Source organism: Mauremys mutica, chromosome 24 (genome assembly GCF_020497125.1).
Source record: "Mauremys mutica isolate MM-2020 ecotype Southern chromosome 24, ASM2049712v1, whole genome shotgun sequence".
Lineage (NCBI taxonomy): Eukaryota > Metazoa > Chordata > Testudines > Geoemydidae > Mauremys > Mauremys mutica.
Genome location: NC_059095.1, coordinates 9,285,890 through 9,304,182, shown reverse-complemented (window position 1 = coordinate 9,304,182; position 18,293 = coordinate 9,285,890). Strand labels below are relative to the sequence as shown.

Genomic DNA, 18,293 nt, shown 5'->3' with positions numbered 1-18,293 from the left:
AAAACCTAACCAGAGTTATGGTTTAGAGTCACACAGTGCATTGTCTGTGCTTTTGTCCAGTCCTTCTCCTCGGCAGTGTCAGCATAAGCACAGATGTGTAACATCCTTTATTTTTAAACTAGCGCCCACCAGGAAGAGCGATAGCATCTTATGTCATGTGTTCTCTGCATTGCAATTGGAAGTAGCCCATCACCCCACTTTTCTCCTTATATGGAAAGGCTGATCATGTGTTTGTTCCGCCTCCCCCCTGCAACACCAGCACATGCAATTACTTTCTTAGAGGATGCTGGATAGTTTCCTTTTTCCTGCCTGGAACATGTTCACAGCAGCTGTGATGTGGTCACAGCAACAGGGTTACTGTACCTTAGGCAGTCAAGAGAGCCCTTGCATGCAAAGCGTCCATTACATTTGAACACAAAGTGTGCACAATTCATTTTTGTAATAATGACAGTTTAGTAGCTGCCTTCTTCCTGAGTGGGTTTCATAGTCAGCATTAAGTGAGTGTATCGCTATTTTGTCTTAAAGGTTGAGTTTGTGCATCTAAATTAACCTAATGCTAGAAGAAGGGTCAGTTTTACTTGAGCTTTGCATTAGTCAGTACATAGGCCTCAAACTCAGGATATTTGGGTTGGGCTTTATTTGCTCAGAAGAAAATCATCCTATAAAAAGGAGGAAAACACATTCCTGTTTACTCCTTTAAGAGTCATACTTCACCATACTAATATATTAGTTTTTTTTTTTTTTATCATGCAAGACGTTGCAACAACTTTAAAGTTGTCAATATAAGGCACCACTGATAGCATAAAAAACCATGTATCTGAATTTTAGGTTAAGGGCTGATTGCTTTCCTCTAGCTAGTCATGAAGCAGAGTCTGCTGAACTGTGGGAAGAGGGTAGTAGTGGCTCTGAATCACTTTGCTGCATCAGAACAACTCTTCAAAATATACTGTACGGCTACTTCACCATGGCCAATCTATAGTATGCTAGACTCTTATCCCAGCAGGAAATTCTTACAGGAGTTAAGAGATAGGAGGACAGTCAAGCCACCAGCATGGGAGATAAGGTGTGACAATATGGGAATTCTCTGAAATATCTGTTATGAAGCCTTTGTGTCTCGGTTTCCCTCTGCACTTTGCATTGTAAAAAAGTTTAAGTCTCCTGCTCAAACAGCATAGGAAGCATGAAGGTGTGTCACCTGATGGTCTGAGTGGAAGTGCTAGGTCATTAAAGACTGGCTCAAACTGACCCCAAGTCAAATCAGAACATCCAGCAAGACCGAGACACCTCAATGACTGAGCACAAACATCTAAACAGCAGGAAGCCCCAGTAAGTGGAACTTGTGACTTAAACTGGAGAACAAGGTGTCAGGTGACTTGAAGAAAGGAACTTTTTGGAGAGGCTCAGGAGCCCAGACCTGGGGAACAAAAGAGGGAATGGGGTCAGAGGGAGAGAAGAGAGAGAGAGCACGTGCATGCCAGAGATGGAGTCCATCACAGCTTGGCTGGGTCCTCATGGCACTGGTTTGACCAGGGAGGTATATGGCTTAACTTCTGCCTCTCTGTGCTAACCTAAGGATTAGCAGATTGTTTAAGTCACCTGGCATAGACAGATACATTGTTTTAGGAAAGGCAGCCTGTGTTACTGTAAACAAAAACACAAAATCAAAAACCACCCCACCACCCCCCAGCATTGTGCCCCAAAGTGGCACAATACAAGTCTCCTGCAGTAGTTTGGCTTGGCTAGATTTGCTGCAGGGAGCAATGAAAGAAGGCCCAGTCTTGAGTACTTAGTTCCACAGGGGCAGGCCCATGTGGGTGCTTGGGGTCTGGCACACTAGAAGGGGTCACTCTTGGAGATGGTTACTGGCTGGGCCTAGACCAGACCTTGCGACTCCATAACATATGAGGAAGAGCATGGACCTACGAGCATTATAAAGTCTTGCTCCCTGTATGTTTGCTGGCAAAGTAGATTCATCCCAGTGAAACTGTAAGTAAGTATCTGGGGTTTCTAAACCACACACCCCACCTGAGCACATGAAGAGTAAGTGAAATAAAGTTGGGCAAGGAGTTTTCACGGAAGAAACTGGCTTAATATCCTAGTTATCCATATAGACTAGGATTTCCAAGGGAGTCTGAGGGTGTTAGGTCCTCATCCCATTGAAATTCAGTGGGTTTTGAGCACTTAACTCCCTTAGGAAATCAAAGCCATAGTTACAGTTTTACTGAGTTACACATTTCCTTACATGGTTCCATTTAGAACATCTAGTCACTTCTTCACCACACCAGTAACAAATATTTGCTCAGGTATTAAGTTACCTATAAATCTGAAGTGTATAACTTACCTAGCTTGGTGAAAATAGTGTTTTAAAAGGTTACCATAGTTGTGCTAATTGTAGCACAACTGTTGGTAAATAACTTGGCTGCCCTTGTATAAATTCTTAATATGATCATTTAAGAAAGACTGATATTTCTCTGCCTTCATTTCATTTAGCGCAAGTAGTTTAAACAATTTGTCAATGTTTAGCCACTGGATTGGGTAACTGAACAGAGGGCTTTGTCTACACCACCACTTGTCAGTAAAAGTTTTGTCGGTCATGGGTATGAAAAACCACCCCCCCAGACTGATATAAGTTTTGCCGGCAAAAGTGCTGGTGTGCACGTTATGTCAGCAGGAGAGGCATTACCAACCTCTGTTTCCACATGGACTCAGATGTCAAGTCCACTAAGAGACTACAAGTCATATCCAAAATATCTAGAGATGAGAGTTTGCCTGCTCTCTCCTGCACCCTTGTGAATTCAGTTAAGGCTATTCTGCTCTGGGGGGAAGCCAGTAACCAGATCTTTCCTCACTACCTGAGTCACAGGCTGCTTAGTTGAATGTCTCCATGTTGATTCTTTATGTTTCAACAACATTTCCGCCCCCCCCAAACTGGTTAAGCTTATAGGGCTGTTTAAACTCCCTAACAATTTTGATTTCAAATGAAATCTTTTCTAAGCTATCCACACTGGGTCTTTCTGAAGCAAGGCCAGTGGATTTATACACATTTGAAAGATTCTGTCCATTAGGTACCAACACTTTCCTCAGAAGAGAGAAAGATTACTATCAACAATGGCCCATTAAGAGTCAGTGGAAACAATTCCTTTTTAAAGACTTCACCCAGAAATTCATTTCCTTCTGCAATATCATGCACTGCAACAGGCTCTGAGCTTTATTTATGTCCACAACTGAAAGCAAACAAAAAACCTGCTAGACTTCATAGTTAGATTTAAAAACATTCTTTCCTGCTACAAGTTTCCACACTGTCAGTAGGTAACAGTCAAGTTACCTTCATGCTTTTGTGCCCTAGCTATATCACATCACCCTGATCAGACAGTGTTTTCACATCTTTACCCAGCAACATGCTAGCAAAAGGCAAAATAGAAGCACTAGAGACCAAGCAATTCTGGGAGCTATTTATGGCATCAACTGGATACAACCTAGTTGCAATATCATCCCTAGCAGACACAATCTTAGGACCACTTCCTTCCTGGGCTTTAATTGTATCCTTCACTGTCATAATTCTCCACACTGGTCACAGGTAAGGTATGGGGTACTTGGGTTCCACTAACCTTGCCAACAATCCATCACTTACCAAGACTGTACCCTTTTCTTCCTCAGTTAGGGGTTTAACATGATCACCAACTTTAATCTGCTTTAGAGAAACATTTCCCTGAACTTTATCTAATGCCAGATTCACTTCTGAGACACTAGACAGACATAGGAATTTTTTCCACATATACACTGCTTCTTTGCGCAGAAGAACAGCCATCTTCCTCAGACAAACATTTGGAGAAACCCTCCATAGGCAAATTCTTGCCCTTAATAGACACCGGTTCAGGGATTATTTCTTTCCTGTAACTGGTTTATGTCATCAACTTGACTGACCAAAGTTTTATCATCCCCAATCAAAAGATGCTTAAGTTATAGCTGGTGTAAGGAAGCTATTGCCTAATGTTTACCACCATTCCATTCAATATGGATTCTGGTTAAAGGCACACTTTCAGTAAATCCAGAAGATTACAATACTCATACTCTGATTTGGTAAATCTTCCTCTGACAAAATCTGTTTTAACAAGAGAGTGTTAGTTGTATTTTGTCCTAAACAGCTTTTACCATTGACTTTTACATTTTTTGCACAAGTTATGGGATTACCTTCACCTGAGTCACAGTAAAAGTATTTGCATAAAGGGGGAGTGTTGGAGGTAAATTTGGTTACACACACAGCTTCGTGTCAAACACACCAATATTGTCACAAACTGGATAGATTCTATCCCCATATTGGTTGAGAGGAACTTGTTTTTCTGTATGATACAGTTCCTGTTCCTTTGTTCTCTTGAACTGGAGCTTAAGTCTGTCCACTTTTGCCTTTGCTTCTAGTTCCTGCAATCGAATATGCCATTTTTGTTCATGTTCAAAACACAGGCACTCTTTCCGCAGCTTCTCTTTCTATATCAGCCTTTTTTTGGTTGCTGCTTTTGTTCAAGTTCTAGCTGCTGGTTTCTCACCGCAAGCATTTTCACTGGGTCTGCTTCCTTATCACTGGCAATTAACAGATTTCAGTTCCTGCTCTGGGGCCGTTTGCTTAAAATACAACCCTCTCTGTAAGCACAGTTCCAGGCTTTTTCCTGTCAGGATCTTGATCATGGATCCTTCACTGTAACTGATTTTTAACCATTAAACTCGTCAATCTAATTTTGATATTGGAAAGTGGGTGGTTCTGATCCAAAAGCCCAGTTAACCTGTGGTAGTGTGCATCCAAGCACAACTATACTACTGTTACCGGGTCCTAGTGGGGAGCCAGCTGTGGTTACTCAATTATGGTGAACTGCAAAGAATGGAGCAGACAATCCCCAAAAAGCTGGTGGATATTCCAGTACTTAGATTCACCAAACCAGAACAAACAGCTTCTTTATTACGTTACTGGTTACTCAGACGTCCAAACACAGTTCCCTTACAGTGATCCAGCCTCAGGCCCCCCATGACATATGATGGAAAATTTCTGTAATTCTTATTAACTAAACTAAAATGTATTAAACAACAAGAGCATGGTTAAAAGATCAATATACAGATGAGTTCAATTCATTGAGTTTCAGATTCACAGCAGAGAGGTGTGCTTTGTAGTTGCAAAGAGTTCCTTTAGAATTCAATTTATAGTCCAGTGTCCAAATCTCACATTCAGGGCGTACCAGCATAACTAGGACCTCAGTCTTGCAACTCAAGCTTCCCATGAGAAGTCTAAGCAGATCCGAGATGACAGAATCAGGACCCAAGGATCTTTTATACAATTTCATGTCTTAACAAGTTGCAATTCCTCAGGGAACAAAAAGGTAATTAGGAGGATTTTGAAGGAGGTCCATCACCAGTATTTAGCTATACAATTTAACATAAGGCCATTCACAGTGCATTTCAAAGAGATGAATACTGAAATATCCCATGTTTACAATCCATTTACAGGATAGGATTTTTTTTTGACCTCTGAATTATCAGCACACAACAGACAGGGACTGTCGATCACATTGTCCATCCTACTCATACATATGTAAATACACAAACATGATCTCCCCACATGTCTTCTGTGGGTTATTCATTTTGCAGGACGTTTAACCCTTCCTGGCTATGGGTCACAATTGTCAAGGCTGGATTTATGGTTCAATAGTCTACATCCACACTTTGCTACCCCTGCCCCCTTCCTCCCTCTGACTGGAAGTGTGTTAACAGGTCACTTCACCGTAACACATTTCAAGGGACTAGTCAACTACTTATGCTTATGTTCCACCTTGTATTTAGCTGTGGATTAAGTTTCCCAGCCCTAGGCTGTCTACACAGACATGGCTATGAAGTCACAGCTCCAGCACTGGGAAAGAGCTCTGCTGGCACTGTAATGAAACCACCTCCACAGGGGAATGGCTCCCAGCACTGTAGCACTGTCTACACTGCCACTTTACAGCACTGAAACTTGCATCACTCAGGGGGGTGTCTGTATTAGAAGTGCTGCATCAGTGCAGATGTGCTGCTATAGTGCATCTGGTGAAGATGCTCTATGCCTGGGGTGGCCAAACTGACTCGTAGCCACATGTCTCTTTTACAGTTAAAGTGCAGCTTGCAGACACCCCCCACCCCCACCTACCAGATTGGGGGAGCAGCTTGGAACCTCTGCTTTTCAGTGAGGTGATGAGGTAGGGGCTTCTGCCCAGCAGGGAGTGGGAGTCTCAGGGCTTCTGCCCCACAGGATGCACCTATTGGGGCTCAGGGCTTCAGCAGGAGCCAGGCTGAAGATACATCAGGTGTCTCCCACGGGGCTGAAGCCCTAAGCCCTGGCTCTCAAAACTTTTGAAGATGGTTGTATGCGGCTCAGAGGGTCAGTAAGTCTAGCCACCCCTGCTCTATGCAGATGAGAGCCTCCCATTGGCATAATAAATCCACCTCTGTGAGGCGCAGTAGCTATGTTGGCAGAAGCAGCTTTCCTGCTGATATAGCATGGGCCACACCAATGCTTAGGACAGTGTAAGTCAGTGTTCTCAAACTGTGGGTCAGGACCCCAGTGTGGGTCATGACTCTCAATCCCATTTTCATGGGGTCATCAAGGCTAGTATTAAACTTGCTGGGGCCTAGGGCCAAGGCCAAGGGCTAAACCCGAGCCCCACTGCCCAGGACTGAAGCCGAAGCCAGAGCCCCACCGCCTGGCACCAAAGCTTGAGGGCTTCAGCCCTGGGAAGAGGGGGCAGCTAAGGTTACATGCCCCTTGCCCAGGGCAGAAGCCCTTAGGCTTCAGCCATCACCCCCTCCCAGGCAGCAGGGCTCAGGCTTCAGTCCCCCTTCCTGGGATCATGTAGTAATTTTTGTTGTGTGTGCGTGGCGGGGGGTTCAGTGCAATGAAGTTTGAGAACAGCTGGTGTAACTTATGTCACACCCTACCCTGAGCAACATAAGTTATAAGTGGTAGCGTAGATCTGGTCCCAGACCTGGAGCAGAGCTCTGTGTAAGCTGGTGTCTCACCAACAGAAGTTGGTCCAATTAAGAGACTCTCTCACCCACCTAGTCTCGCTAATATCCTGGGATTGACACAGCTACAACACTGGATGCTGGAGCAGTCTAACTTTAAGAAGCACCCTGGAAATATTTCTGAAACAATTGAACACACTGAAAATAGCTACACCAGACAGGATAATAATTTCAGCAAGTTGGCCAAAACTGAACCAAGAGAAGCTTAACGATGTCTTAGTCTAAGTATTGGAACTTTAGATCAGTTAATATTTCAGTAACATCACTTCAGAGACTGTACTATTCGAGCAAGAAAGGTACTATTCGGTTATTGTATTAAAATTAAATTTGGCCTTAATATTTAGAGCAGCGTGTACCTTTACAAAAGGCAGGGAGTAAAGGTTTCAGATTACATTGTTACTAGTGCAGAAGTACTTTATATTTATGATTTTAACTCTTGATCTCCTTGTGCAGAAGGCACCGAATTAGAGGAAGTTAAGTAAGCCTTTATTTTCTTGTATGTGACCCTAATGGGTGGAGGAAGGGAAGCACGGGTTTCAGATGATTTTTCCTGCAGTTTCTGGTCATGTACTGGAAAGTGGGTTACATATGGGAAATATGACAGTTGCTACAGCTTCCTCACTCTCTCTCAAAAGGTTCTTTGTTGATTTACAGCAGGGGTGTCAAAAAAAGATTGTTTTGTGACCATAATTATAGTTAACATTTCAACATAATTATGCTTCAAGAGGTAAGCTACATGGGAAACTTTGCTAAAATTCCCCAGCACAGCTTTACCAGTAGGCTATTTTCAGTTTGTGCGTTTGACAGCACATTAGACAGGGGAACCTAAATTTGACTATACAGTCAGTTTCCCTTTTTGTTTGAATGGGGTTCCCCCCAACCTCAGAAGCAACTTTTTGAAGCATGAAGCTGCAATTTTAAAACCACAAAACTTGAGAGGACCACCAGTGTGTTGGTGTAGTATTCAAGACTATCCCTTCAACCTGAATTTTTAACCTGACTGAATTTCAAGTCAATGGTACCCCTACTGAGTCTTTAAAGGTAATTTTAAGCTATCTCACTACTGATCATTTCAGTTTCTACTAAAAAATTATAGATTATGAGACGGGAAATATAGGTAGGCAGCTAGTTGTTGCTTAGGGAAGAGTAATAGATGTAAACCTCTCCTCCCCCCCTCTAAAAATTAATCTACTTTATTCCTGCCCAAAATGGGAACTGGAAATTTATCCCTTCTGGGTGCCAGAATCCCCAATTGACTTCTGACCAGATGCTAAAACCTCTGTTTTCTCTGCCTACCCTCCCAAAGATTCTGTATTGAAAAATGCATACATTTATTGTACAAGAGAACTGTAGGGTGAAAAGGATATCCAGCACACGAGGGGAACTGGCTAGATATGCAGCCTGAACTCCCTACCAGTGAAATTTGGTGAGCCATCACAGCAAGTGTAGTAATTTTTGTTCACTAGTTAAGGCTACACTGCAGATATAAGTTAATTAGTAGGAGCTGGTTAAGAATAAGATTCCTTTTTCTCATTTAACTTTAGTTTATAAATCTAATCGCTCATAAATAATCTAGATCAACAGTTGTGGTCCATGAACCACTAGTGATCTGTTTTCAGATTAGTGATCTGTTGAGACTGCATAGTTACAGGTTTCCAACTTCCCTTGTAATCATTTGCTAAGCCACCTCGCTTACACAGAACAATGTTAGAATAGCAGTTTCTATATTTGCCACAGCAGTGTTTTATGATAGTTACTGATAGAGATGGCAGTCCATGTTACCACAAAAACAGAAGGGGTGGTGTTCCCTACAGCACAATTATGAGGTGAGCCACATGAAAGACTCAGAAACCCCGAGTTAGATACTACTGTGACCATTCTATATCACGATCCTACTTAACATCTGGATTTAGCTGCCAAATAATAGTTTAGAAAAATGTGGAGTTTGTTACTGAATGCACAGAGGACATTTAAAAAAAATCCTGGTATGAACTATTAATTTTTGGTGGTTGCAGAATGTTCTGAAGTTTTATACCAATGTTAGGAAAACAGTGCTGAAATGACTAACACTGCAGGCTCCTTCTGCAGTATCATGCAAGTGTAACCTGATTATTTCAGCCAATAGACACGTTACAAGTCATCATTTTGTCACATGATAGTTTCCAGATGGTGAATGAATAAGCTTAAAGGTTACCAGAGAACATTAACCTGTTGTAGATGTCATAAGTGCACTTCTGCAGTCTGCCCGCCTGCATCAGGAAGAAGTACCACAAGTTACTCACACAGATGGAAACAAACACTGATAACATAGTTTAATACTAATGAACATAGGGAGCACAGTTTACAGTTTATAGCCATCAGCTTTTTCCACAGGAAGTTATGTATGTGACAGGAAGTCTACTAGTGATTCTTTGACACAAAGCTAAATTGATATTGTTTCAATATAGGCAGATGAGATCTCTCCTCTAGGGACTAACAAAGCTCAAAACATTTTCATCCAGAACTGGAAATAGGCAGTTAACTTGTAAAAAAAATTGCACCAGTTTCAGAAGTATACTGGCAACAGTTTTTACAAGACAGCTACAGAAGAAAGGGTATAATATATACGAAGCACAACCTACACCATTTTTGCAGCAGAACTTCCTCAGCATTGGTTAGTTACCATTGCTAACCCTCTGTTTTAAAAACAGACTATGAATTTTCCAAACCTGATCAGATATCACATTTGATGATGTCAGTACCAATTAAGAATATGGGAAACATTAAGATTTTAGAGTTTAGTTCAGCAATTAGAGAAATACATGAAGTCCTTTTAAAGAACTGTCTCACACCTTTAGAGAGCCACCTGAGCCACACAAGTTATTAGACCTCACCCAGGCATAGCTCTGTTTTAGTATTTGCATAACAAAGTGTCAACAAAAACAAAGGTCTGGAAGCTAGGTAGAGAAGCTGATAAAACAGGTGACAACCACAAACATCCTGGCAGATTCCAAATGTCAGGTTAGAGACTGTTTTTGTAGCTGGGAGGCGTAAGTCCTCCGAGGGGCCTTTTGAACAAGCGGATGGCGCGCATCAGAAACGCGCTAACAAGCTGCCAAGGGCTCATTGTTTGCGCCATTGGGGGAAGAAGGGAATAGAATAATTTCCAGTTCTTATGAGACACACAACAGCTCAAGAGCCCCAGATGAGGTCAGCCCCCCCCCACACACACACACAAGCCCTGGGAGGGGAAGCCGGACACGTGGCACGGTTACAGCGCTTTCCCCTTCGTAAAGCGCCGTCCAGCCAGGAGCTCGCCCCAGAAGTTTCTGTCCACCAACGCCCCGACTTGGCTGTGGGAGGGGAGGCACCTGCCTTGCCAGCCCCGCCCCTCCCCGAGCCTTCGTCGAGCCGCTGCTACCAGGCAGGGCTGTGGGGGCAGCGGGCAGCGCTCGCCGCGGCGGAGCTTCCAACAACGCGGCTTCCCGCCCGCGGCACGTCCCAGGCACTGGCGCTACCGAGCCAGCGCCTACCCCCGGGCGGACGGGACGGGGCAGCTGCAGGGGCGGCGCTGGCAGAGGCGCGGGGCGTGTGGTCACCAGAGCCCCGGCCAGGCGCCTCACGCCGCCGCGTGGGACGGAGCGGCGGCCCCCCAGCGCCTACCCACGGGAGGAGAGGAAGGGAGCAGGGAACCCCCCCATCGGCCCATCCCCCCGGGGGGAGCAGCCCCTCCATCACCAAGCCCTACCTGGGGGGGAGGGAAGGGGCAGCCCCTTCATCCATCACCGCCCCACCTGGGGGGCGGTCACATCCCGCCCCGTCACCTGAGGGGGTCAGGGCAGCCCCGCCATCGCCCCCCCTCCCCCGAGGGGGCAGCTCCATCCCTCCCCGCCCCTGGGAACCAGCCCCAGCACCCGAGGAGGGGGGGGTCAGGGGCAGCCCCATCATCCATCGCCCCCCCCAGCACCCGAGGAGGGGGGGGTCAGGGGCAGCCCCATCATCCATCGCCCCCCCAGCACCCGAGGAGGGGGGGGGTCAGGGGCAGCCCCCGGGAACCAGCCCCATCCCCTGAGGGGGTCGGGGCAGCCCCGCCATCGCCCCCCACCCCGCCTGAAGGGAGCAGGAGCAGCCCCCGTCCCTTTACCTGGGGGTAGGCGCGCGCCGAGCCGAGCCGAGCCTCCTCTCCGCGCGGCAGCACTGACTGGCTGCCTGTAGGAGGCACCAGGTGCCTTAAATTTAGAGCGCTCGCGGGAGGGGGCGGGGCGAATCCCGTCCCCCCAGCGCGTCCCCCCCGGCCTCGTGCCGCTTGAAAGGCCCGCGCGCGCGCCCCCGCCCCCGGGAGCGCGAGCGCGATTGGGTGAAGCGCCTCTCGTGAGAGGGCGGGGCCGCCAGCGAGCGACGCCGTTTCGGAGAGGCCCGACTTTTTCCGCCGGCAGCCGCCAATGACGTAAGCGCCGCGCTGCCGTAGCCCCGCCCCCTTCTGTAACCCTCGGTCGTTGACCTCCCCTAGACCACGTGGAGGCTGCCTCCGCCCCCCCGGCAGGCGCTTGCGCAGTTGCTCAGGGGAGATGGGACCATTGGAGGGGACCCGAGGAGCTGTTACAGCAGCGGGGGATTGGCTCGGTTAGCATCGATTGCTTATAAAGCTGATGGTTCTAATCAGCCAGGGGTAGCAAACATAGGGTGGCCCTGTGCATGATTAACTGCAGTAATTCATCCCAGGCAGGCGATGGGGAACAAACAAAGCAGAACAGTAACAAAGCCTATAGTAATTTATTGCAGGCCAGTCGCAGGTGCAGTAACAACTCTTGGAGAAGCTGGTGAGTCCCATGATAGGGAGTGATAAGTGGGTGAAAGTCATGAGGCTGTGCAAAATGGGCCATATGCCTGACCCCCGATGCCTTCTGGTTAATGTTTTCCCTGCCTTTTGGGGTATAGAAAGTATGGGCCCCCTATCAACCTCTCACGAGAAAGTCATGCTGTTTATAGGGTGCTGTGCAATGAAAAAGCCTCAGAATATGATACCATAAAAGCAACCATTTTAGATCAGATGGGTCTGTCAGCAGAACAATACAGCCAGAAGTTTTAGGCAGCAAGGTGGTCACAGGGCAAGACCTAGGGGCTTTACACAAATTCTTGGATTGGACCACTGGGTGGCTGAGGCCAGGTGAGTGAGGAATTGGGGAGATCATGGATTTCATTATTTTGGAACAGCTTTTGCAGTGCCTCCCCAAAATCACTAGGTCTTGGGCACAGAGGCATTAACCCACTATTCTGGAAGCCACTATTAAATTCACTGAGTTCATGGAAGCTGGTGTCCCTAGTAAAACAATATGTTCATTTAAAGAACATGACCTGGGGAGGAAAGATGGGGTACTACTGCCTACAAAGTGCTGAAGAAGAAAAGGAGACCCCCCACCCACAAACTGCCAAATTATTTATCAATGTGGGGGCTCAGGACAGCTGAAAAGGGACTGCCCCTATGTGGACTACAGTAACTCCACACTTAACGTCATCCTGGTTAAAGTTATTATGTCGCTGATCAGTCAGGGAACATGCTCGTTTAAAGTTGTGCAATGCCCCCTTATAATGCTGTTTGGCAGCTGCCTGCTTTGTCCACTGCTTGCAGGAAGAGCAGCCCCTTGGAGCCTGATGGGGGCTTGGAATCAGGGTGGGCTGGCAGCCCCCTCCCCCAGTTCCCTGTGCAGCTGCTGCCCAGCAGGCTGTCAATTGCCAGGCAGTTCAAGTGCCCCCCTCCCCCGCTGTGTGCTGCTCCTGCCCTCTGCCTTGGGGCTGCTCCTGGGAGCCTCCAGCTTGTTGTGCACAGGGTGGGGGGGAAGAGGGGTGCTGATGTCAGGGTGTCCCGCTGCTGCTTTCCTCCTGCTCCTATACCCCATCTCCACAGAGGAGGGGGGACATGACAGGGCTCAGAACAGAAGGAGCTTGCAGGCAGCAGCAGCTGTGGTCTCAACTTCTTGATCTACTTAAAAAGGCAGTGTACTTAGAGTGGGATCAGTGTACTTAAAGGGGTAATGCATGTCTCTCTTTCTCTCTCTCTCACACACACACACACGAGTGTGTGTGTCTCTCTCTCCCTTTCTCTCACACAAACACACATGCTGCGTGTCCCTGAATCGCGCGCGCACACACACACACACACCACACCACACCACACCACGGAAAGTGGAGGGAGCGGTGCGCTCCAGTGGGATAAGGCTCATCATCACATTCAGTTTCCACAGGGAATGATGGCACACACTGCCATGCATCTGTTGTGTCTCCTCCCTTCATTCATGCTGCCTTGTAGAGTGTGAGGCTCCATTAACAATGTGTTAACCCTTGAGGGCTCAGCCGAGTACTAGTTCATCATTTAGCAGCAAGGCATTCCAACCCTCTGCTACCGACAGGTCCTGCCTCTCATTGGGGGTGGAATATTTTTGTCGGCGGCAGAGCTCTCTCCTACCAACATAGAGCGGCTATGCAGCACACCTTTTAGCGGCACAGCTGTGTCACTAAAAGGTGTGTAGTGTAGACATAGCCTTGGTGTGTGTCTCACTCTGTGGGTACGTCTTCACTACCAGCCATATTGGCGGGTAGCAATCGATTTCTCGGGGATCGATATATCGTGTCTCATCTAGACACGATATATCGATCCCCGAACGCGCTCCTGTCGACTCCGGAACTCCACCAACGCGAACGGCGGTAGCGGAGTCGACATGGGGAGCCGCGGACGTCGATCTGCGCCGTGAGGACGGTAGGTAATTCGATCTAAGGTACTTCGACTTCAGCTACGCTATTCACATAGCTGAAGTTGCGTATCTTAGATTGATCCCCCCCCAGTGTAGACCAGCCCTGAAACAGCAATGTTGAACTACTGATACAAGTTACAGTGTTTACTTTCTTCTTAAAGGTGCAATAGTTACCCCTATATACAGCACAGTACTCTCTTCCAATTTTCTACCAAAACTATAGTGTCTCTAAAAATAAAAATTATTCAAATCCTAATATGCATATCAAATGTTGCAACAGAGAGCAGAGTAGATGTTTCCGCTATACAATTAGAAACTAACTAGCAACATACTGTTGCTTTCAGTTCAGTGCAGAACAAAGCTCATAGCCTGCATCTACACTAGAAAACATTGTAGCTGCAAACATTAGCCAGCCTTAGCAGCAAGAGCAACAGTGGAAATATTGAACAGCAAAAAGGTAGCGTGGCCTACTAGATAGGACACTGGACTCAGGTAACTCTCCTTCCATGTATGACTCCAGAGATGCTAAGTAGGGCTAGATGATAAGATAGCAAAAATGGCTGAGTCTCATCTACACTATAACTTCCGTCATTCCTGCTACTGGTGGAGCAGTATGAAGCTAAAAAGTTTGCTATGATAGACAAGGCTACGTGCAGCATAAAAGATCTATCTCCAGTGAAGGAAAGTGTGTCCCCACCTGTCTTTTGTTATGATTCTACAGTCTCCAGAAAGTGGAAAGGTAGGAAGCCAATCTCTATGTCTCACTCCTGCTGTCCTGCTACCTACAGAGGAGAGAGACTAACCGACACCAACTTCCTCATTTTGAATGTGACGACAAAGAGTCTTGTGGCACCTTATAGACTAACAGACGTATTGGAGCATAAGCTTTCGTGGGTGAATACTGCGTCTGACGAAGTGAGTATTCACCCACGAAAGCTTAAGCTCCAATACGTCTGTTAGTCTATAAGGTGCCACAGGACTCTTTGTCGCTTTTTACAGATCCAGACTAACACGGCTACCCCTCTGATATTGTAAATGTGGTAACTTTGTAGTAAGGAAGCCAGCCACCCAGCAGCCTCCTCACACAGATATTAGCTGCTAAAGAACCTAATGACATTTGCCTATTCATCTGAATTTTGAACAGAACATCAGGATACTGCACTTTTTTTCATGACTACAGTTTGCCTGAGTCATTGTGTTGGAGGCTGACTCCAGTGGTCTGTTAAGTTAGACTTCACTGCCAATGATCTAAAATGCTCCCGATTACTGATACAGCAGAGCATATAAGCAGCATTTAAGAAATTGGGAACATAAAGCCTATGGTCCATTTGCTCCTGCATCTGCCTTTGTCCTGGGCCAATACCTACTGTTTAGGGGAGGAATATGGAATGCTTGAGAATGGAAGATGATCTGGTGGCACACTCCAGCAGAGTGCCAGAACCTCCCTGGCCCCACCTCTTCCCTCCCAGTGTCCTGCCCCCATCCACTCCTCTTCCCCACCTGTCTCTCACTGCCTCTTACCCCCGGCCCTGGATTTAAAAAGGGCTGGGTCATTTTATGACCAATTGGTAATAACTTTTGTCCATGTGCCAATTAAAGCTAATCTCTTTCATTGCAGAGTGTAAATTCATCCCCTACAGCTGTTGGGAACAAATCCTTCTCTCCTGGGTACAGTTGCCCCAGTAGTCAGCTGCATTGCAGTGGAGTGTGCTTTGCTCTAGTCTGAAGAATTGCCAATAATACATACACCTTCCAGCCAAGGATCATGGGGAGTTTAACAAATATGAATTTATCTTCACGGTCCCCTAGTGGAAGATAGACAAGTGTTACAGTCTCCATCTGACATATATGGAAGGTGAGACACAGAGAAGCAACTTGCACAGCATCACACATTGTCAGAGACTGGGACATGGGCAGTCAGGCCTCGTGGTTGGAGCAGGAATTGGTAGCCAAGAATGGGAGCTGAAGGTCAGAGCTGACCCAGCCCTTTTTAAATCAAGCCCCAGTAATTAGCTCTGACCCCTTGGAGCAGTGAATGCCACAGGATGGCTATAGCCTTCGTGAAATATTTCCCTCTATTGCAGTGTTTCCCAAACTTGGGACGCTGCTTGTATAGGGAAAGCCCCTGGTGGGCCAGGCTGGTTTGTTCACCTGCACCGTCCACAGGTTCGGCTGATCGTGGCTCCCACTGGCTGTGGTTCCCTGCTTCAGGCCAATGGAGGCTGTGGGAACTCTGAGATAGATGTGGCTGGTTGAGGGACACTCCCCCACCACCAACCTACCATCCACATCAAGGTAAAATGACAACTTGCTTTGTCTACACCAGGATTTTGCAGTATGTTAGCTAGCTCACCGTAACACACCCACTTTTTCCTGGTGTAAGCACAAGATATAGGGCCTGGTTCCCCATGCCCTGCAACTAGTGCAGTCATTTACTGCATTGCAAAATGGGGTGATATGCTACCAAATCAAGATGGAAGCACTTAATGCCCACCTTGTGCCGGTATAAATGTCTGGACAAGGTGCAGGGTAAGAGAGAATCAGGGCCTGCTGTGTTTGTATCTGTAGATCTCAAAGCACCTGACCCACTTGACTATGTTTTACAGATAACACAAGCACAGCAGATGTGAAGCTGTTTATCAGAGAGGGGCTGTGGTTCTCTGGATGCAGGTGGAGCCTATTGCCTCAGAGAGCAGTGCTCTCTTCCCAGCTCTGGCCCAAACTTCCTGTGTGATCTAGCACAAGTCACTTAACCTCCCTGTGAATGGGGGAAGTACTGTTTGCCCTATGTTACCTTCCTCCCCCCACTTAGAAGCTTCACTAAATACATGTTGGACTGTGCAGAGAAAAATGAAAGTAAAAATAGCACCTTCTTCTTTAGCAGACTGTTCCCCATGTGGAGTGAGTCACATCTGCAGACTTAAGAAGCAGAGCCTGATCTAGGTCACTTTTTTCTCATGTTTGTTTTGCAGAGCCAATGCAGAGTGAACTGGAGGCTGTTCTGACTCACACGCCATCCACGAGTTGTTAACTAATGTTCCTGCTGCAGAATCATTATCACTGGTTGCCAGCACCCCAACTGCACTCCCGGCCAATGACATGCAAGATAACTGGAAAAATGTAAACCTGGAAGCTGACAGATCTAGAGTTAAGTGCAGCACAAGGGAATACACAAACTCAGGAAACAAGATGGTAAACAGCTTGGGAGTCAGGAAGAGGTGATGGGAACAGGATCATCCTGGTCACAAGATAGTTTCTAAACATAAGCAGGCCTGACTGTCATTCACAATAAGGACTCTACGCCAGTGCTTCTCAAAGCTGGTTCCCCGCTTGTTCAGGGAAAGCCCCTGGCAGTCCGGGCCGGTTTGTTTACCTTCTGCGTCCGCAGGTTTGGCTGATCGCGGTTCCCATTGGCCGTGGTTCACCGTCCCAGGCCAGTGGGGGCTGCGGGAAGCGGCGCGGGCCAAGGGATGTGCTGTACAGTGACCAGATGTCCCAATTTTATAGGGACAGTCCCAATTTCTGGGACTTTTTCTTATATAGGCTCCTATTACCCCTCACCCCCGTCCCAATTTTTCACATTTGCTGTCTGGTCACCCTAATGTGCTGGCTGCCCTTCCCGCAGCTTAAATTAAGTCACTGGAGCAACCCCTATATACACCAGCTGAGAATCTGACCCTACTGAGTCAAGTTCAGGTCACTCTGAAATAATGACCCTTTTGCAGTCTGATTCTCACTGCAGTAGAAAGAGAGAGCCTGGAGCATGGCACCTGGTGCGGAGCCTGAGGCCTGAACCAAAGTCAGCAAAAGTTCTATAATGAGCAAAAGTCAGGCCCTGTCAAAAAAGCAGATGCTTGCCTGCAAGTTCACGGTCTGGTACATGAACTTGGCTCAGGCAATGTTAGCATTGCTAAAAACAAACCGGATATGTAAACACATTCCAGACTAGCACAACTACACCCCAACCAAGCACAAGATCAATGGTTGGCAGAAGTGATGAATAGTGAGTGATGTTTTGTCTGAAACATCAGGAGTAAAGTACAAATTCAGGTGGTGAAGGGGAGGGGGGGGCGTCTATCTCGCCTTAACCCTTTTTCAGCCTAGGGGTCAGCAAAAAGTTCCATTGCTGACTGAGCTGAGTCCTTGCCACTGGGTACTCGTGTGTTAGTATACCTGCAGATATTGATCCAGGGAGCTAATACTGTATCTTGAGGGCAATAGCTGGCTGAGCACCTTTGCCACTGAACCGAGTCTGTGGTCTTTCTGGGTCTGCAAAAATGATGAGGGGGCTGGAACACATGACTTATGAGGAGAGGAGAGGCTGAGGGAACTGGGATTGTTTAGCCTGCAGAAGAGAAGAATGAGGGGGGATTTGATAGCTGCTTTCAACTACCTGAAAGGGGGTTCCAAAGAGGATGGATCTAGACTGTTCTCAGTGGTAGAAGATGACAGAACAAGGAGTAATGGTCTCAAGTTGCAGAGGGGGAGGTTTAGGTTGGATATTAGGAAAAACTTTTTCACTAG

At 46.8% G+C, this 18,293-nt stretch overlaps 1 protein-coding gene across 5 annotated transcripts in view; it reads right to left on the bottom strand.

The window, feature by feature from the left end:
• Positions 1-18,293, bottom strand: part of ACSBG2 (acyl-CoA synthetase bubblegum family member 2) — a 55,917-nt gene that overhangs the window by 25,724 nt on the left and 11,900 nt on the right. Inside the window, exon 1 of one of the 5 annotated variants that reach the window (XM_044998271.1) lies at positions 11,165-11,291. The exons of 1 other annotated variant lie outside the window; for it this stretch is intronic. Coding sequence is in view for 2 of the 4 variants with exons in the window: in XM_044998268.1 (XP_044854203.1) it covers positions 35-104 (70 nt within the window). In the remaining 2 variants the exon portion in view is untranslated. Of the gene's footprint in view, positions 1-10; positions 120-11,164; positions 11,292-18,293 lie in introns of those variants that run through there. 3 more of the 5 variants (XM_044998272.1, XM_044998268.1, XM_044998269.1) reach the window with 3 other exon arrangements.